The sequence below is a fragment of the Chiloscyllium plagiosum genome, unplaced genomic scaffold (assembly GCF_037043375.1).
Source record: "Chiloscyllium plagiosum isolate Xiang-an unplaced genomic scaffold, Cpla_swu_hap1 HiC_scaffold_24, whole genome shotgun sequence".
Classification (NCBI taxonomy): Eukaryota; Metazoa; Chordata; class Chondrichthyes; order Orectolobiformes; family Hemiscylliidae; genus Chiloscyllium; species Chiloscyllium plagiosum.
This window is the reverse complement of record NW_028270162.1, coordinates 1877554-1898125: the sequence shown is the minus strand read 5'-3', so window position 1 is coordinate 1898125 and position 20572 is coordinate 1877554. Positions and strand designations below refer to the sequence as shown.

Here is a 20572-nt window from a genome sequence, read left to right as displayed (position 1 = left end):
TGAACATTAAACCCAAGGCTTTAACTATCCACTCTATCTATGCCTCTCATAGAATTATATAAAATTATCTGGTCGCCCTTCAGCCTCTGAGGCTGTAGTGAATCCAAGTTTGTCCAACCGCTCCTTATAGCTAATACACTCCAATCCAGGCAACATCCTGGTAAACCTCCTTTGCACCCTCTCCAAAGCCTCCACATCCTTCCTGAACTGTGGTGACCAGAACAATGCACAATACTCCAAACGTGGCCTAACTGATGTTTTGTATGGTTGCAACATGACTTGCCAACATTTATACAGAATATACAAGTATGGGAGAGTGTGAATGTGTCAAACAGACACATAGAAGGACAGAGAAAAGACATAATGGCAGTTAGGGCAACTAAGCTTGAATGAATCTTTAATTTATAGAAACATCATTTAAACAAAATGACAAATGAAGCCAAAATATGGGCACAGAAAAACAACAGGTTATTTTGTGAACTTTAAGAAATGGAACCTGGCACCTTGTCTGGACTGGTACAGGACCTTTTGGGAGAAGACAAGCTGGACTCCATGAGCAGCAGTGTTGAATGCACTATGTGAACTGAGAAGTTATTCAAATGTATCAAAATACCTTTAACTAATATTCCAACTGCCACATCTACCAACTGAAAGGGCAAAGGCAGCCAATGCATGTGGAACAACATCACATCCACATTCCTTTCCCAGTCCACCAGCTACAAAAACAGAAACTGTTGGAGACACTAGCAAGTCTGGCAACATCTGTGGAAAGAAAGCATTGTTAACATTCCAGGTCCAGTGACCCTTCTTCAGAACTGGAAGAACAAAAGCTCATTTACTGCTTGGAAACCTTGCAGCCTTCTGTACTCATTATCAACTTAAACAATTTTAGGGCTTGAGCACCTTCTCCCATGTCCTTACACCAACTCCAATACACCATACTTTGTCATCACATGGCTGCGACCAAAAACAATCCATAATGGTCTTCATTAGCAGCTATTCATTCTCCCAGGCTGACTTTTACCCATCCCTTTGGCTGCCCAACTGTGTTTCTCTCTTTCTGGGTTTCATCTCCACCTATTGTCATTCTTTCACCACTCTCCAAACAGATGCTGCTGAGTTTCTCCAACAATTTATGTTTTTGTTTCTGATTTCAAGTATCCACAGTGCTCAGCTCTATCCAACCTAGTTCCACATTTCAAACTTCTTTTGAACTTAAGAAATCCCTCTCTAATATCATCATTAACTAACAGAGTCACTCCTTTATCTCTTCCTTGTTAGCTGTCCTTACTACAGCCTTCAATATTCAGGCCCCTATCCATGTCATGAATAGCCATGTCTCTGTGATGTTCACCAGATTGAATTAAATAAATTCAATCTGTATTTGCATGCTGAGTTTATCAGCTTGTTTCAAAGGCTATATACATTCAGATAAATCAGCCTTTACAGTCATAGAGATGTACAGCATGGAAACAGACCCTTCGGTCCAACTTGTCCATGCCGACCAGATATCCCAACCCAATCTAGTCCGACCTGCCTGCACCCAGCCCATATCCCTCCAAACCCTTTCTATTCATATACCCATCAAATGCCTCTTAAATGTTGCAATTGTACTAGTCTCCACCACATCCTCTCGCAGCTCATTCCATAAACGTACCACTCTGCGTGAAAACGGTGTCCCTTAGGTGTCTTTTATATCTTTCCCCTCTCACCCTAAATTTCTGCCCTCTAGTTCTGGATCCCCCCACCCCAAGGGAAAAGACTTTGTCTATTTATCCTATCAATGCCCCTCATGATTTAATAAACGTCGATAAGGTCATCCCTCAGTCTCCGACACTGAAGGGAAAACAGCCCTACTCTATTCAGCCTCTCCCTGTAGCTCAAGTCCTCCAAACCTGGCAACATCCTTGTAAATCTTTTCTGAATGCTTTCAAGTTTCACAACACCTTTCTGATAGAAAGGAGACCAGAATTGCACGCAATATTCCAACAGCGGCCTAACCAATGTCCTGTGCAGCCGCAACATGACCTCCCAATTCCTGTACTCAATACTCTGACCAATAAAGGAAATAATACCAAACACCTTCTTCACTATCCTATCAACATGCGACTCCACTTTCAAGGAGGTATGAACCTGCACTCCAAGGTCTCTTTGTTCAGCAACACTCCCTCAGACCTTACCATTAAGTGTATAAGTTCTGCGAAGATTTGCTTTCCCAAAATGCAGTACCTCACATTTATCTAAATTAAACTCCATCTGCCACTTCTCTGCACATTGGCCCATCTGTTCAAGATCCCGTTGTAAACGGAGGTAACCTTCTTTGCTAGGAGAAAGTGAGGACTGCAGATGCTGGAGATCAGAGCTGGAAAATGTATTGCTGGAAATGTGCAGCAGGTCAGGCAGCATCAAAGGAGCAGGAGAATCGACATTTCAGGCATAAGCCCTTCTTCAGGAATGAGGAGGGTGTGCCAAGCAGGCTAAGATAAAAGGTAGGGAGGAGGGACTTGGGGGAGGGGCATTGGGAATGCGATAGGTAGAAGGAGGTTAAGGTGAGGGTGATAGGCCGGAGAGGGGGTGGGGGCGGACAGGTCGGGAAGAAGATTGCAGGTCAAGAAGGCGGTGCTGAGTCCGAGGGTTGGGACTGAGAAAAGGTGGGGGGAGGGAAAATGAGGAAGCTGGAGAAATCTGCATTTATCCCTTGTGGTTGGAGGGTTCCTAGGCGGACGATGAGGCGCTCTTCCTCCAGGCGTCGTGTTGCCATGTTCTGGCGATGGAGAAGGCCAAGGACCTGCATGTCCTTGGCGGAGTGGGAGGGGAGTTAAAGTGTTCAGCCACAGGGCGGTTGGGTTGGTTGGTGCAGGTGTCCCAGAGGTGTTCTCTGAAACGTTCCGCAAGTAGGCGGCCCATCTCCCCAATGTAGAGGAGACAAGATCGGGTGCAGTGGATGCAGTAAATGATGTGTGTGGAGGTGCAGGTGAATTTGTGACGGATATGGAAGGATCTCTTGGGGCCTTGGAGGGAAGTGAGGGGGGAGGTGTGGGCGCACGTTTTGCATTTCTTGCGGTTGCAGGGGAAGGTGCCGGAAGTGGAGGTTGGGTTGGTGGGGGTGTGGACCTGATGAGGGAGTCGCGGAGCGAGTGGTCTTTCCAGAACACTGATAGCGGAGGGGAGGGAAATATATCCTTGGTGGTGGGGTCTGTTTGGAGGTGGCGGAAATGACGAAGGATGATACGATGTATCTGGAGGTTGGTAGGGTGGTAGGTGAGGACCAGTGGGGTTCTGTCCTGATGGCGATTGGAGGGGCGGGGCTCAAGAGCGGAGGAGCGGGAAGTGAAGAAGATGCGGTGGATAGCGTCATCAACCACATCTGAGGGGAAATTGCCACACCGCATGCGTCTCCGCCCCCGCGCCAATCCCCACCCCTGCACCGATCCCCGACCCCACACCGAAACGCACCTCCATGCCAATCTCCACCCCCGCGACTAACCCCGCCCCCGCGTCCAGCTCCAGCCCCACACCAGGTCCTAGCTCCCAGCCCTGCCGTATTTTCACCATCCCTCCAGACCTCCCTCTCACGGAGGATGAAAGATCATTCCTCAGCAGAGGCCTCACCTTCATCCCTCTACGCTCTCGGATTAACGAGTTCAACACACGGTGAGACATCGAACAATTCTTCTGCCGCCTTCACCTCTGCACCTACTTCTTCAACCAGGACTCCCGCCCAACCTCTGACGACCCCTTCTCCCGTCTCCAATACACTCCATTCACCTGGACACCCCGTGCTAGCCTCTTACCCGCCCTCGACCGCCTCAACCTGTCCACCCCTCTCACCCTTGCAATGTGCAGCCCTCCACTCCCTCCGCTCCAACCCCAACCTCACTATCAAACCGGCGACAAGGGAGGTGCGGTGGTAGTTTGGCACACCGATCATTACATTGCTGAGGCTAAACACCAGTTTGCGGACACCTCCTCCTACTGCCCCCTTGACCATGTGTGGTGTAAAATTATGTCCCAATACATGTGTGAATCATAATGCAACACATGTATTGGGCCAAGCAGTGGAATGTGGTGAAAGGGTTAAAATTGTGTCCCAATACATGTGTGAATCTAACCGAAAATGGAAGGTGTCGCTTAGTCCCGTGTGAATCTTATTATACACCTTCCCGTGTGAATCTTCTTATCTGTATGTAACCAGAATGGAATGTGTTTTTTAGCCTTGCTCTGCTGTTCACATGAATGTTTATATCTGGAAAAGAGTATATCAGCTGGAAAAGTCTCCAGTTCGGTAGAGTCTGCTCCGGGGTTGCGTTTAACCGCCGAGCGTGGGTTGTTGGCAACCGCTCTACGAGAACTGACGGCTCCCAGTTCCGGTAACACGTAGAGTGAGTATAAACCAGACCCGTTGTAAGTACGAGACCTGGTTGTGGCGACGCTGCGGGGAATAAAACACTTATATTCTAGCAGACTCGCCTCTTGGCTGTTTGTTCTGTGTCAGACTACTTTCCTGCGAGCCTGGTCCTTGACCTTGAGAATTTTTTAAAACACCATGACCCCACTTCCCACCACCAAACCATCATTTCCCAGACCATCCATAATCTCATCTTCTCAGGGGATTTGCCATCCACCGCCTCCAACATTATTGTCCCACAACCCCGCACCGCCCGTTTCTACCTCCTGCCTAAAATCCATAAACCTGACTGCCCTGGCCGACCCATTGTCTCAGCCTGCTCCTACCCCACCGAACTCATCTCTGCATACCTTGACACAGTCCTGTCCCCCTTAGTCCAAGAACTCCCCACCTACATTCGGGACACCACCCACGCCCTCCACCTCCTCCATGATTTTCGCTTCCCTGGCCCCCAACACCTTATCTTCACCGTGGACATCCAGTCCCTATACACCTCCATCCCCCATCAAAGCCCTCCGCTTCTTCCTTTCCCGCCAAATAGGGCCTTGGATAAAGGTGAGGGAGGAGGTGTGGGCGCAGGTTTTACAGCTTCCTCATTTCCCCTCTCCCCACCTTATCTCAGTCCCAACCCTCAGACTCAGCACCACCTTCTTGACCTGCAATCTTCTTCCCGACCTCTCTGCTCCCACCCCCTCTCCGGCCCATCACTCTCACCTTAACCTCCTTCTACCTATCGCATTCCCAACGTCCCTCCCCCAAGTCCCTCCTCCCTACCTTTTATCTTAGCCTGCTTGCACACCCTCCTCATTCCTGAAGGGCTCATGCCCGAAACATCGATTCTCCTGCTCCTTTGATGCTGCCTGACCTGCTGTGTTTTTCCAGCAACACATTTTTCAACTTACCTTCTTTGCTGTCCACTACACCTCCAATTTTGGTGTCATCGGCAAACTTACTTACTATACCTCTTGTGGAATATAGGTAATGTTATTTCTGCAATTATAAGTTTTGATACAGAGTAAATGAACTCACATCAGTGTGTAATTGTTTCAGCCAAGAGCTGAGTCAACAAGAATGGGGACTATGTGGAGGAAATATAAAATTGTTTTCGTCTCAGCTATGGTAGAAATACAGGCACTAGATAAAATGCTGTGAAGAGAGGCCTGTATAAACAGTAGGTTTCCCACTTGTACGGAGACATAGGAACAAACCCTAATTAAAGAGGTCATAAAGGTCAGAGTGGCCTCCGGAGAGGCCCAGATGGAAGGAATAGGAATAGGTACTGATAAAGAAAGAATATGCCTAACGATGACCTGCAGTGGAATGACGTCAAACGACCTTATGGGGCCAGAGATAGGCATTTGTCATGGACAAGGCCGGATAAACAGAAGTTGTGGGATCAGTCTTAGGGAAATGAGTGACGTAAGCCGGGGAGGGGGGGGGGGGGGAGGGGGGAGACAATGAAATAGAAAAAATATGTAGGGACTCAAATTGTATAAATTTCGAGAGTTTGTTGAATTTGATGAGTATTTGTCCTCTGCCTTGTCTGGCATTAGACATTGCACCCACTTGCAAGTGTAAAAATAAAGGACACTACTGATTCAGATTTTTGTCTCAGACTGCAATTATTGAAGTGAGTGAGCTTTGTTTCTCACACCTCTTATGCTCACATCCAAATCATTTATATAAATGAGTAAATGTAGTGGACCCAGCATCGATCCTCGTGGCACTCCACTGGTAACAGGCCTCCAGTCTGAAAAACAACCCGCCGCCACCACCACCCTCTGTCTTCTACCTTTGAGCCAGTTTTGTATCCAAATGGCTAGTTCTCCCTGTATTCCACGAGATCTAACCTTGCTAACCAGTCTCCCGTGGGAACATAGACCTGGACCCAATACACCGGCCACTACAGCGGACAGCTGAAACTGACAACCGGAAGCGGCAGGGACAGGCCACTATAAATGCCGGAGGAAACACCACAGAAGTGCTTCACAGGAGGCTCCCAAGCACTGAGGATGTCACCTAGCCAGGGGACGAAACGTTTGCAACAAAAACTTCCAGCTCGGCGAACAGAACCACAGCAACGAGCACCCGAGCTACAAATCTTCTCACAAACTTTGAACCTTGTCAAATGCCTTACTGAATTTTTTTAAAACTTCTAGGCATATATGTTGAGTTACTCTTCGGATACTCCCTATCCATCCTGTCACTATCAATTTATTATTTCTCATACTAATGCTTTTCTCTTTTGCCCTGTCAGAGAATAACTTTGCATGTACTCCAGATAAGGCAAACTTCTTTTCCAAAGGGCACTAGAGAACCAAATCTAAAGTTGTTTTTTTTTTAAATAATCAAACCATTATTCTATCAATTTCAATTTACCATGATGTGCTTTGAACTTATGATTCTGTATTATAAAATAGTTACATGAACACTAGATTTCATACTTTAAAAGGTAAAATCTAAGAAAATGACAGAGATAGAAGTCATGATGAAGCTTTCCAAGACACTGGTCAGGCCACACCCCCGAAGTATGTCAGCAGTTCTGGGCATCACACTTTAGGAAGAACATATTAGTCCTGTAGAAGTTTAGCACAGATTGAATCAAATTAATGTCTGAAAGCCCAGAGTTAAATGAAGAAATATCACACAACTAGAGTTTTCATTTCTGGATCTATATGGTTAAATAGTAATTTGACCAAACTTAACAAAGAGAAACTGATGAGATAGAAAGAAATCGTTTCCACAAATTGAGGACGAGGGTCAGAGACTTTTCTGATGGAGTGAAGTTAGGAAACACTTCTATACACAAAGGGGAGGTGAAGCTCGAGACTCTCTTCCACAAACACTAGTTGAAGAAAGAACAATTGGTTATTTTAAATCTGATACTCATAATAGATTTTTTGTTAAAGGGGAAAAAATTCATTTCATAAGAGCAGAAGTAGGCCACTCAGCCTCGATAGTCTTCTCTGCCATTCAACAGACATCACGGCTGTTGTGATAATCCTCAGCTCCACTTTCTTGCCTTTTCTCCATAACCTTTGATTCCCTGACCGATTAAAAATCCCTCGGCCTTTAACATAATTAATAACACAGCATAAATAACCTTCTGTAGGAGGGTTTAATTTACTTCTGTGCTAACAAAGCGATCCCTTTGTCCTGGAATTTTCCACAAGGAAAAAGCAAACCTTTCAAGTTCCCATGAATCTGAATAACAGACTCAAAACATTAACCCGGTTTCCAGCTCCACAAATACTGCTGAGTTTCTCCAGTATTGCGTTTTAATTTCCCCAGTATCCGGAGCATTTTGCTTTAATTCCCCAAAAATCCTGTTATGTCTCAACAAGAATGGATGAGGCAAGGGTTGATGTAAAATCACCCACGGAAGATTGTGGGGCTAAATGGTCACCTCCTAAAGGATTGCAACTTTTTAAAAACAAAGCAAAAGTACATGACAATGAAAACATGCTAAAGTAATATGCGTAATCAACTTCATTCAATCAGTTAATCAGTGTACTGGTTACTCAATTCCACTTTTCAATTTATTTACGAAGAAAAATAAGCTATCCATGATTAAAGATTAGTTGATTAGTAAGCTCCATACCGGTTCTCTTGCCTGTACCTATCTGAAGGCGATGCAGTGTCCGTCTGCTGTGCCACAAAATTACAATGCGGATCTTGACGAACTGCAGTTTTCGGCGAATTTTCTTTAACAGTTTGCACAGACTCAGAATCGGAGTCCTCCATGGTCCCCTAGAGTCGAGGCAGGTGTTGTCATCCACTGGAGAGCTTTTCTGAATTAACCTCGAAGGCCATCTACTAAAAAGGAACATAGATGTTAAGTTGGACGACGTTCCAATGTCAGAACCGCTTCACCTGGTCTTGTCGGTGCTCTCGGTTTCTTGTGTGACTGCGGACTTTTGAAACCGAGTTGAGATAGACATCATCATCTGCAAATGTTGTTTTCCCCAAAGCTGAATGGCGATAGTCGGTCAAAAATTAAGCAAGGACACGCGTAGCTAAAGAATGCACATTCGTTGACAGCAAGTAAAAACAAATTGATTCACAAACTCTTGTTTCCTCAATCAGTTTATAGATGATGAAAATTAGGGCCTCATTTTATACCAATGGATGCGGAGGAAGGGGTTGAGGATGCAGCATCCACACAGACAGGAAAGATGCCCCATCCCTACGTGACCGAAACACTGCAGCTTCACACATACACACACTACTGCAATGTAGAGCTCCTATTTTCAGCAATAAACAGGCGGAGACGACCTAAGGGGGAAGGACGAGGGAGAAACATAAACAAAGTCCCATTGACAACAGCTGCCTGATGTCGAGGCTGAGTCCACGTTTCGATTACGGTTTGAATCGGTAAGGGAGGGGAGGGCGGGATCAATCCAGTCCAGTCCAGTCCCCATCCTTTACTGATTGGTTGGCTTGAGCCTCAACGTTTTATTTTTGAACGTTTCCTGTCTGATTCCATCCGCCAATTGGCCGCTCCATCTGCCAATCACATACCCACCTGGCCAATAGTAGCATCCCACTGGAGGGCGGGGTCCGCTAAGTCAAAATGCGCACGATTCGGTACAGCCGTTAACGGATTCCAAAGATTGTCTGGCGACGCGCAACAAAAACAACAATTGCTGTAATGATCGCAGGAGATTCCCAATGGGCCGTTAGATTGTCACTTCCCAGCGCGGCTGTTTATTTTCAACCGCCTCAAGCCGCCAAGGGACAGCCGCTCCGCACGAGTTGATCGGTGCAGGCCTCCCGCTCCTCCCCCGGAAGCGGGAAAACGTTCATCCGCTCAGAGCAACGGCGAGGGTTGGCCGTGGGAGGAGGGGGGGAACATTGTCACTTCAAGGTGAAGGTAGGGATAAATATAATAAAAGAAGAACCACACGGTAGTATAACGTCCTTCAGTGACTGATATTATTTTGTACTTACTTTTAATGGGCCTTTTGCTTTGACAATAGGCATGTTCCCTCAATTCCGTTGTTATTAGGTGCGTTCACTGCTGCTGGTCCCCATCACTTTACTGCGAGTGAGCGACAAATCAAAATTCTGTCTGTTTCAGCCTCGGGCACATTCCATGACGGGTATCCATACACATCTGCGTTAGACAATCTTAAAAAGATTGACAGTCTTTCTCCGTGAAGATATTTTTGGGTCTACCCATACATATCCCAGGGAACGCAGCGGCTCAAGAAGTTCACTTCTTCCTGGTCATTCGAACAGGAGTAGGCCATTCAGCCCCTCGAGCCAGTTGTGCCATTCACGGAGATCATGGCTGACCCATAGCCAAACTCCCTTTAACAACTAATCCAGCATTCGCTACCGTTTGAGGAAGAGCTTTCCAAACTTCTACCACCTTTTGTGTAGAAGTGCTTCCGAACATCTCCTGAATGGAAACAGAAATTGCTGGAAAACCTCAGCCAGTATGGCAGCATCTGCGAAGGGAAATTGGTGTCTGTTTTGGGTCCGGTGACCTTTCTACATAACTGTTCTGTGAAAGGGTCACTGGACCTTAAATGCTAACTCTGATTTTTCTTTGCAGATGCTGCCAGACCTGCTGAGCTTTTCCAGCAATTTCTGTTTTTGCTTCTGATTTAAAGCATCTGTCGTTCTTTTCGTTTTTATCTCCTGAATGGTCTGGCCCTGATTCTCATGCTTTACTGTCATTCTAGAATTGAAAATGTGTTGCTGGAAAAGCACAGCAGGTCAGGCAGCATCCAGGGAACAGGAGGATCGACGTTTCGGGCATAAGCCCTTCTTCAGGAATGGGGAAAGTTTGTCCAGCAGGCTAAGATAAAAAAGTAGGGAGGAGGGACTTGGGGGAGGGGCGTCGGAAATGTGATAGGTGGAAAGAGGTCAAGGTGAGGGTGACAGGTCAGACTGGGGTGGGGGCGGAGAGGTCGGGAAGAAGATTGCAGGTTAGGAAGGCGGTGCTGAATTCAATGGATTTGACTGAGACAAGGTGGGAGGGGAAATGAGGAAACTGGTGAAATCCGAGTTCATCCCTTGTGGTTGGAGGGTTTCTAGGCGGAAGATGAGGCGCTCTTCCTCCAACCGTCGTTTTGTTGTGGTCTGGCGATGGAGGAGTCCAAAGACCTGCATATCCTTGGTGGAGTGGGAGGGGGAATTGAAATGTTGAGCCACAGGGTGGTTGGGTTGGTTGGTCCGGGTGTCCCAGAGGTGTTCTCTGAAACGCTCCGCAACTGTCATTCTAGAATCCCAACCAATGTATGTAGCTTATCTGTCCTGTTAATATCTCGAAGATTTCGATCTGATCACACATTAACCTTCTAGATTCTAGAGGAAACAGACTTAATTTGTATAATCAGTCCCAACCCTCGGACTCAGCACCGCCTTCTTGACCTGCAATCTTCTTCCTGACCTCTCCGCCCCCACCCCCACTCGGCCTATCACCCTCACCTTAACCTCCTTCCACCTATCGCATTCCCAACACCCCTCCCCCAAGTCCCTCCTCCCTACCTTTTATCTTAGCCTGCTTGGCACATCTTCCTCATTCCTGAAGAAGGGCTTATGCCCAAAACGTCGATTCCGCTCCTTGGATGCTGCGTGACCTGCTGCGCTTTTCCAGCAATATATTTTTCAACTCTGATCTCCAGCATCTGCAGTCCTCACTTTCTCCTAGTTAATTTGTATAATGTATCATGAAATCCAGGCATCATTCTTGCAAACCTATGTTATACTTCGGAACACTTCAACCCCAGAGCATCAATGTGGACTTCAACAGTTTCCTCATTTCCCCTTCCCCCACCTCACCCTATTCTAAACTTCCAGCTCAGCACTGTCCCCATGACTTGTCCGGACTTGTCCTACCTGCCTATCTCCTTTTCCACCTATCCACTCCACCCTCTCCTCCCTGACCTATCACCTTCATCCTCTCCCCCACTCACCCATTGTACTCTATGCTACTTTCTCCCCACCCCCACCCTCCTCTAACTTATCTCTCCAGGCTCACTGCCTTTATTCCTGATGAAGGGCTTTTGCCCGAAACGTTGATTTCGAAGCTCCTTGAATGCTGCCTGAACTGCTTTGCTCTTCCAGCACCACTAATCCAGAATCTGGTTTCCAGCATCTGCAGTTATTGTTTTTACCATCTTTGATTTAGTCAAACTGCATTCAAACAAAAGCAAAATTATGACGCTAGATGTTTGTGCACAGATGCTGCCACACCTGCTGATCTTCTCCAGCTCTTTCTGTTTTAGTCAATAATGCAGACAGTTGTTTTCATGGGTATTTTTAAGATAGTTCCAGCCATTTTATCTGGTAGCGTTATCATATTTGTCACCTGAAAATGCAGTATAGGTCTTGTGACTGAAGTGCAATCTTAATATTCTTAATAGTTGTTTCTGATTAAGAGTATCTAAATTTCTATGACTTTATCAACCTATTCAGTGATGCTATGATACACCAGTGGACAAGGAGAGATTTGAACTTGGACCTCCTTGGCCAGAGGTAGAGATATTGTCTCTGCACCACAGTCTTTCAAGATGGAGACGGAATAACAGGGCAGTCTGGGGGCTCTTTCCCAGTTCTCAGCCATTTTTTCTTTTAATTCTCTTTTTCTTTCATTTTTCTTTTCTTTGGTAGGTTAATCAGCAGCAGTGAGAGCAGGCCACGTGAGGAGGGGCAGTAGCCTCCTGGCAGTCATTGGCAGCAAACAGCAACTCCCAGCAATTAGAGATGGTGGCAGCAGCAATAACAAAGATGTTCTCTTGTTGTTCAGGGCTGGCAGCAGCAGGCTCTTCAAGATATGGTGCTGGTTAGGCAACATTTCAGAGGAGGGAAGCCAGTGTGGGACTCTTAGGTAGACAAGCAGGAGGCTGGAAGAACACAGCAAGCCAGGCAGCATAAGGACGTGGAGAAGTCAATGTTTTGGGTGTAACCCTTATTCAGGATGGTTGCAAGGCAGTGGCTTGGCCTTGCAGCAGAGCTAGGAACTCCTGGTTGCAGTCAGCTCAGACTGGGGAGAGGGGATCATCTCCTTTAAAGGAGATGTGAGATGCATATTTTTTACATAGAATGCTAGGAGTCTGGAAGGTACTGCCAGTGGTGGTGGTGGAGGGAGATATGATAGGGGCATTTAAGGGACTTTTAGATATACTCATAAATATGCAAGGAAGATGGGGTACTGGGCTAATGTTCGGATACTTGGTAGTGTGGATGAGCAGAGGGATCTTGGTGCCCATGTACACAGTCCTCTGAAAGTTGCCACCCAGGTAAATAGTGCGGTGAAGAAGGCATATGGCATACTGGCTTTTATTGGTCGAGGAATTGAGTTCCGGAGCCCTGAGGTCATGTTGCAGTTGTATAAGACTCTGGTGCGGCCGCATCTGGAGTATTGTGTGCAGTTTTGGTCGCCATACTATAGGATGGATGTGGAGGCACTGGAACGGGTGCAGAGCAGGTTTACCAGGATGTTGCCTGGTATGGTAGGAAGATCGTATGAGGAAAGGCTGAGGCACTTGGGGCTGTTTTCATTGGAGAAAAGAAGGTTTAGGGGTGACTTGATAGAGGTGTACAAGATGATTAGGGGTTTAGATAGGTTGACAGTGAGAACCTTTTTCCACGTATGGAGTCAGCTATTACGAGGGGGCATAGCTTTAAATTAAGGGGTGGTAGGTATAGGACAGATGTTAGGGGTAGATTCTTTACTCAGCGAGTCATGAGTTCATGGAATGCCCTGCCAGTAGTAGTGGTGGACTCTCCCTCTTTATGGGCATTTAAACAGGCATTGGATAGGCATATGGAGGATAGTGGACTAGTGTAGGTTAAGTGGGCTTGGATCGGCGCAACATCGAGGGCCAAAGGGCCTGTATTGCGCTGTATTTTTCTATGTTCAATGAATGGAAGGATGTGAACCAGGCAGAAGGAATTAGTTTAATTTTGCATCATGTTTGGCACAATATCATGTGCTGAAGGGCCTGTTCCTGTGCTGTACTGTTCTATGAATTCCGCTGTTCATTGTGCAAATATATACCTTTTTTTTGCATATCAGTTTATCAGGAAAGCAAAGTTTACAAGTACTCCCTTGTAAGGTAGCAAAACATACAAAAACAATGATAGTTACACAAAATTAAATGTTAACTAAATATAATCCAATTTTTGATTTTTTTTTGTCTAACAAGATTAGGTAACAACTTATTCTTTACAGAAGGTCAAGGAAGATATCCACAGATGAAGATTGAGCTATTGACTTTGCAGCAATTTTCTATGTTTGTTTTCTGATTTACAGCATTTGCATTTTTGAATCATTTCAGTCAAATTCTTACACTAGACGCTTTTTCAAAGTGTTCACCATCCCTTCTCAGAGATTGCAGGAATAATGCCTGTAATGTCAGATTGTGAAATATGCAATTAAAATTTAGACATGGTTAGTCACATTTTTGATTGATTATTACATGAAAAATTGATTAGATTCAACATATGACCAGTGATCTCAATATTTGTATTGGCCAATACTGTATGCATGTGTACTTGAACCCAATTCATGTACTTGATGGTAAAATGATAAGACAAAACACAGTATGACTGTTTTGATATTTAAGGGTATTTCCTTGGCTGTTCAATGATGTTGGATGTTTATGAAGTAAATATACACATTTAGAATGAATTTACTGTTCAGTGAATATGCAACACATTTGGCTCAGTGTCACTTAACTACATCTGTGGCTCATCAGTTTCTATTGGATCAGGGATGGAGAGATGAAAATAGTCTGTATTATCAATTAAACTTTTTAATTAACCTGTTCAGACTTTAGTTACACACCTCTGGGATAGGTGAAACTGGGCTTTCTGACAGAGGTAGGGGCACTGCCACTGCATCCCATGAGCCACAGCATTCGCTCTCTTACGACTGCTTTCCAGCAAATCTTGGTTTAAAGTGCATGTGCTCTTCAGGTGGAAACAGGTTTGGTTTGACTGATGCCGTCTTGTCCAAAAGGAATTGCCTACCAATAATCATTAAATTACATCAGGAAAACATGATGCTGACCAGTCTATTAAGTTGTTATACCAAACATGTAAGAAAAGTTACGTAACTTCTTAAAAGCAGATTTTATTATATGCACTGTGTGGCCATGAAAATAAAACCTGCTATTTGTTTATTTTTTCATGATCACTACTGAGATTCTAAAATGAACAACTTTTATTTGCACAAGACATTAAACCATGGAAAGCTTTTTCCACTTTGAGAATCACACAAGACAGTCCATCAAGCCTGATGGTGTGGCATTGGAAAAGCACAGCCAGTCAGACGGCATCCAAAGAGCAGAAGAGTCGACATTGAGTGTCAGCTGTTAATCAGGGATGGGGAGACGAGGGCTGAGCAATAAATGGGAGAGGGTGGGGCAGGGGGAAGTTAGTTAGGAATGTAATACGTAGATGATGGCGATAGGTCACGGTGGAGCAGATAGCTGGGGATAAAGATGGACAGGTAGGACAGTGTCGAGTTAGATCTGGGATAAGGTGGGGGGAGGGAAAATGAGGAAACTAGTGAAATCGACATTGATTCTGCGTGGTTGGAGTCTAAAACCTTTTTTTTTTGCAGATCTTCTTTCTCCTTTTCCATAGCAAACTTATGGATTAGTGGTCAATATCATGAATACCCCCCCCCCCCCCCCAACTGTCATCTCAAATTAATGAGCAGATGAGAAGTGTACTTAAGAGTGTTAACTGTATAGCTGTCACATTCTAATCAGCCAAACTTGAAAACTGAACTTAAAAATCACCACTTCCCTAAAACTAAGCCAGTTTTCCCTATGATTTGTAGATGTTCTGTAAATACTGGTATTGGGGAACTAGGTGTGCAATGTACTGATCTACAATTGTGCTTTGGAATGAAGTAGGAAGAATAGATTGAGATTGTTGTATCTCAGCCTTGGTAAGAGTCTTCAAAGTTTGTGCGAAGATTTGTAGCTCGGGTGCTCGTTGTTGTGGTTCTGTTCGCCAAGCTGGGAATTTCTGGTGCAGATGTTTCGTCCCCTGTCTAGGTGATATCCTCAGTGCTTGGGAACCTCCTGTGAAGCGCTTCTGTGATCTTTCCTCCGGCATTTGGAGTGGTTTGAATCTGCCGCTTCCGGTTGTCAGTTCCAGCTGTCAGCTGCAGTGGTCGGTATATAGGGTCCAGGTCAAATGTGCTTATTGATTGAATCTGTGGATGAGTGCCAAGCCTCGAGGAATTCCCTGGCTGTTCTCTTTTTGGCTTGGCCTGTAATTGTAGTGTTGTCCTCTGCCTGTGTGGATACTAAGGATAGCTGGTCGTGTCATTTCATGGCTAGTTGGTGTTCATGGATGCAGATCGTTAGCTGTCTTCCTGTTTGTCCTATGTAGTGTTTTGTGCAGTCCTTTGTAGTGTAAAAACCAATGTCGTGTAAAAAATCCCATGCAAGGACTGCACAAAACACTACATAGGACAAACAGGAAGACAGCTAACGATCTGCATTCACGAACACCAACTAGCCACAAAACGACACGAACAGCTATCCTTTGTATCCACACACGCAGAGGACAAGCAACATGAGTTCGACTGGGATAACACTATTATATGCTGAAAATGTGTTGCTGGAAAAGCGCAGCAGGTCAGGCAGCATCCAGGGAACAGGAGAATCGACGTTTCGGGCATAAGCCCTTCTTCAGGAATGTGATTCCTGAAGAAGGGCTTATGCCCGAAACGTCGATTCTCCTGTTCCCTGGATGCTGCCTGACCTGCTGCGCTTTTCCAGCAACACATTTTCAGCTCTGATCTCCAGCATCTGCAGACCTCACTTTCTCCTCTAACACTATTATATGCCAAGCCAAACAGAACAGCCAGGGAATTCCGAGAGGCTTGGCACTCATCCACAGATTCAATCAATAAGCACATTTGACCTGGACCCTATATACCGACCACTGCAGCTGACAGCTGGAACTGACAACCGGAAGCGGCAGATTCAAACCACTCCAAATGCCGGAGGAAAGATCACAGAAGTGCTTCACAGGAGGCTCCCAAGCACTGAGGATGTCACCTAGACAGGGGACGAAACGTCTGCACCAGAAAGTGGTAAGAGTCTAAACAAAATTAAAACTTTGGCATAATTTGTAATTTCTAGTCTTTTCTGATTTAAATAAACTAAGCTTGTACTCCTTTTTTGGACGATTAATCATTTTAAAGTAGCAATCAATTGACAGTTTGGCTAGCTAATACACCAGTGGTCTCAAGTAGTTTTTTAGTCCATTTATAAAGAAAACCACCAAATGCAATCAGTACTATTGATTTAATGGTGTCAAATAATACTGTAGCTGCACTAAGTGGAAACAATTAGCTGCTTTTTTTGTGCTGTCATAATAGAACAAACAGCTTATGAAAAGAATGGAAACAAAGAGGGAAAAAGTGTATGGCTGTGAAGGATTGAGATTTTGAAACCGACAGCTGGAGATCTTCAGGAAGTGATGATATAGAATAATGGGAAAGAGCAAGTACATTGCTATGAAATGATTTCTATGCTGTCATTGCAGGAATAATGCTCTAGTTCTGCGATAGTAAAATATTAGTGATCATGCTTAGCTACAGGAGCTCAGTAGATTTCAACGTATGCTACTGTTAGCACTGTACAATAGCTTATCAAATCAAATTTTGTGAAGATGTTTTGTCAAATAAGGTTAGCCTTGATATCAGCAGATTGAGTGGATCAAGAAAAGTCTGAAAATAAAAATATCCTATGTACAGTAACAAATCTAAGCAAGTGTCATTTTGACTTCTAAGTGGTAGTTTCAAGGAGAGATGATCAGTCTAATGATAACAGCAGTCAATAAAATGGTATTAGGGCTGATAAAGGATCTTGATCATAGCAGTAAGCAGACATTTCAGCATCTGCTCCCTTGTTAAATTTTAACCAGTTTACTAACATTATTTTGTGTTTTTCAGAAAACCTGCATTGTAACCCAACTTCTGCATCCTATGACTGCTTCCATTTTATACAATTGCTTACTGTCATTAACAAGAGCACAAGCACTTTCTTGGAGACAATGGAATTCAACCAGTTCAGCAAAGCCATTTTTGGATGTCAAACATGCACCTTTATTAGTGCCTTTTGCTGGGAAAAAGAGCTTTCTAGACTTGCCTGATATAGTAGAAGATGAATTAGAGGAACAGTTTGTCAGAGGACGTGGTCCTGGGGGCCAAGCAACTAATAAAACCAGTAACTGTGTAGTGCTGAAGCATGTTCCAACTGGAATTGTAGTGAAGGTAATTGTAGATTCTATGCTACAGAAACAGTAAGATTGAAATAGCATGCTCCTTATGACTTCTTCCTGTCATGCAAGTTCAATTATTTGTAAACAATTTGTTTTTTGCCTTTTCAGTGCCATCAAACCAGATCAGTAGATCAGAACAGAAAAATAGCCAGAACAATTTTACAAGAAAAGCTTGATGTACATTACAAAGGTGTAAACAGTGAAATTATGAAGCAAAAACAAGTACAGCAATGGAAAAAACAAGAAAAGAAAAGAAAAGCAAAAGATAATTTAGAAAGAAAAAGACAATTTAAAAACCTTTTAGAAACTGCAGATGCGACTGAAATGAAAAAGTAATTTGATTTGTTGCATGACTTCTGTTCCATTTAACCAGCAGAGTTAGATTGTACAATTAAGAGACTGGTCTTTATCTTAACTTGTGTAATAAATTAAAATGCAATAAATATCTAAAACACTGATTTAAAGCATAAGTAGAATCACTTTTGCACCTTTAATGTATGTTATTAGTGGATTCATGCCCCACTGCTGATTGAGAGCTAATGATTTAATCCGATAGCTTAGTGCAATATTAGGGGTTGGTTTGTGTTGGATGGGGGATAGTGCTGTGTGTTCGAGTTCTTGTGTGGAGCTGGAGCTGAATCAACACCACACTGACAACCTTAGTCTTGCTGCTGCTGCTAATCTTCCTTGCATTCTTTCCTAATTGCCAGCTTCTGCTTTTATTGTTGTAATGCTGCCAGCTTAATTTCAGGCCAGCAGCTCAGCTACCTGATATAGAGACTAGCAGTACTGAGGCAGGTTGAAATCCAGAAGAGCACAAAATATTCAAGGGAATGTAGCTACTCAGCTTCTTGAAAGTACCCAATTTGGGTTTTGACAGGACTGCTCAGCTCCTGACCTCATTACAACCTTGGTCCAAAACAATAAAAAAAAGCCTAACTCCTGAGGTGAGGTGAGGTGAGTGCCTGTGCTCAACTTCAAGGTAGCATCAAGGAAATACATGAAACTACAGTCATTTGGAATCAATCAGGGAGATGGAGGCAGGGCCTTTCCAGTGGCTAGAGTTATTGAGCACAAAATCAGACCGTTGTGGTGGTTGTTGTTGTTCATCTCAGTCCAAAGCCAGTGGTGCAGGAATTCATTAGCGTAGTGTCTAAGGTGCAACCATCTTCAGCTGCTTTTTCCATCTTCACACAGTCATCGAGTCAGAAGTGAAGTGTTTGAGCATTCACCAATGTTCAGCAACATTACAACTGTTCATATATGGAAGTATTCCATGGACAAGATGATTTGCTATGTATGACAGTGTTGGTTTGTGTGCAGATCATACCAAAGTGGGCTAAATAACTACCAAGAAATATTTGTGCCACAAGTGCAAGGCAATACGGTAAAAAAAAACTTAAGCCTGAAGAAAGCCAGTTGATTTCACTCACCAGTTGCCATCAGCTGTTTTTAATCAATAAGTCAAAGACGGTCAGAGAGGAGGGTGGAGTGGATAGGTGGAAAGGAAGATAGGCAGATAAGACAAGTCATGGGGACAGTGCTGAGCTAGGAGTTTGAAACTAGGGTGAGGTGGGGGAAGGGGAAAATGAGAAAACTGGTGAAGTCCACATCGATGCTCAGGGGTTGAAGTGGTCTGAGGTGGAAGATGAGGCGTTCTTCCTCCAGCCGTCGGGTGGTGAGGGAGCATTCAAGAGCATACAAAGCAGGTAATGAAAATAAGCTTTATTACAAGAAGAAATCAATACAAAGATGCCTAATTTCTGTACAATAGCAAAAAAATTATAATTTAGAGGAAAAATCTTGTTCTGCAAAGTTCCAGGAATATCCATGTCTCCAGTTTGATCTCAAGTGCAAAAATATGTTTTTCGAATTGTATCCCTGTATTTTGCTTCAAAAAGATTCAAAAATTAAACATTAGCCTGACAAGGTTATACAGATCAATGAGCTGTATTGTTTCAATTAAATAAACAACTTGGTCGTTGCAACAGTTGAGTCGATTCTAAATTGTGAAGAACCAAACTTGGATGAAAAGCCAACATTTTCTTCAAGTATTCTCCAGAGTAAAGCATCTTTTACATCACCATATTGTTATAGCTCAAATACAAAGCTGACAATGCTTAAAGAAAATCAGTGTGATCAGGAAAAAAAAATTACAAAAGTAGCATTTCCTTCTCCAAAAATAAACCACAAAATCTTGAAGTCCAATATATAACCTCAGCTGCACTAAAGCTATGATCTTGCATTGCGTTCAGTTTCAGCCAGGCATTCCCTCACTAATCCTCGAGCATGAATAATTCCTGGAATATGAAAAAGGGAGACAATCACATTCTGTTCTAAACAGTTTTATTTGAATTAAAAGATCAACTCTTTTGCTGTTGCTTGACTGGAGTATTTCCAGCATCTGAAGTTAATTTTGCTTGTATGATAAATACGTAACCAAATTCAGTTCTAAAACTGAAGCAACTGATGCAAATGACTAAACAGCTGCATTTGTCCATTTTTGCTCTTTTATTTTTCTCAACTTGTAGCTCATAATGGGATCACTGACAGTTCCCAGCCAGAAAATCCAAAGCAACATTTTTCACATCAGTTTAGACAAATTCTCCACCAAGAACAAATGATTTCAGGATTAACTCTTAACTGTTCCTCATACAACTCCCTCAATGACAAAGCCATAGGGTACTAGAAGCAAAAGCAGCAGGTCAGAGGCAGAAATGTTAACAAGTACAATGCATGTTGAAGTGGCACCTCAATGGATTCAACATTAACTCGATGTTGTCATGGTTGTTGAGTTTTTCCAGTACTGTTGTTGTTTTTGAAACTTATTTCAATTGTGCCAGCAAATTGGTAACAAGTGAAGACAGTATACAAATTAGTACAAGTAGTGTGAAGGGG

At 43.9% G+C, this 20572-nt stretch overlaps 3 protein-coding genes across 11 annotated transcripts in view; 1 reads left to right on the top strand and 2 right to left on the bottom strand.

The window, feature by feature from the left end:
- The window catches only part of mphosph9 (M-phase phosphoprotein 9), a 97116-nt gene extending 88043 nt beyond the window's left edge, over nt 1-9073 (bottom strand). For 2 of the 6 annotated variants that reach the window (XM_087999828.1, XM_087999830.1), the window contains exon 1: nt 8028-8762. In XM_087999828.1, the coding sequence (XP_087855954.1) occupies nt 8028-8152 (125 nt within the window). In that variant the 5' untranslated portion in view covers nt 8153-8762. Of the gene's footprint in view, nt 1-8009; nt 8763-8933 lie in introns of those variants that run through there. The other 4 variants (XM_087999825.1, XM_087999826.1, XM_087999827.1 and 1 more) reach the window with 4 other exon arrangements.
- A 55-nt stretch (nt 9074-9128) lies between these two features.
- On the top strand, nt 9129-18132 carry mtrfr (mitochondrial translation release factor in rescue). 2 transcript variants are annotated; one of them, XM_043692633.2, is made up of 3 exons: nt 9129-9281; nt 17346-17666; nt 17783-18132. In XM_043692633.2, exons 2-3 carry the CDS (start codon nt 17379-17381, stop codon nt 18008-18010), a joined length of 516 nt encoding a protein of 171 aa, XP_043548568.2. In that variant the 5' UTR covers nt 9129-9281; nt 17346-17378; the 3' UTR covers nt 18011-18132. The 2 variants fall into 2 exon arrangements, with proteins under 2 accessions (XP_043548568.2, XP_087855957.1); XM_087999831.1 differs by lacking the exon at nt 9129-9281 and adding an exon at nt 16412-16481.
- The window catches only part of cdk2ap1 (cyclin dependent kinase 2 associated protein 1), a 23920-nt gene continuing 17286 nt past the window's right edge, over nt 13939-20572 (bottom strand). For 2 of the 3 annotated variants that reach the window (XM_043692634.2, XM_087999833.1), the window contains exon 4: nt 19022-19974. In XM_043692634.2, the coding sequence (XP_043548569.1) occupies nt 19907-19974 (68 nt within the window). In that variant the 3' untranslated portion in view covers nt 19022-19906. Of the gene's footprint in view, nt 14392-19021; nt 19975-20572 lie in introns of those variants that run through there. The other variant, XM_087999832.1, reaches the window with a different exon arrangement.

Bases quoted from the DNA above. Each gene is read 5' to 3' on its own strand.
- mtrfr (XM_087999831.1), top strand. From the start codon at position 16,440: ATGTCACCTAGACAGGGGACGAAACGTCTGCACCAGAAAGTG. The intron at 16,482-17,345 runs GTAAGAGTCTAA...TGTGTTTTTCAG, and splicing joins AACGTCTGCACCAGAAAGTG to AAAACCTGCATTGTAACCCA. The intron at 17,667-17,782 runs GTAATTGTAGAT...TTGCCTTTTCAG, and splicing joins CAACTGGAATTGTAGTGAAG to TGCCATCAAACCAGATCAGT.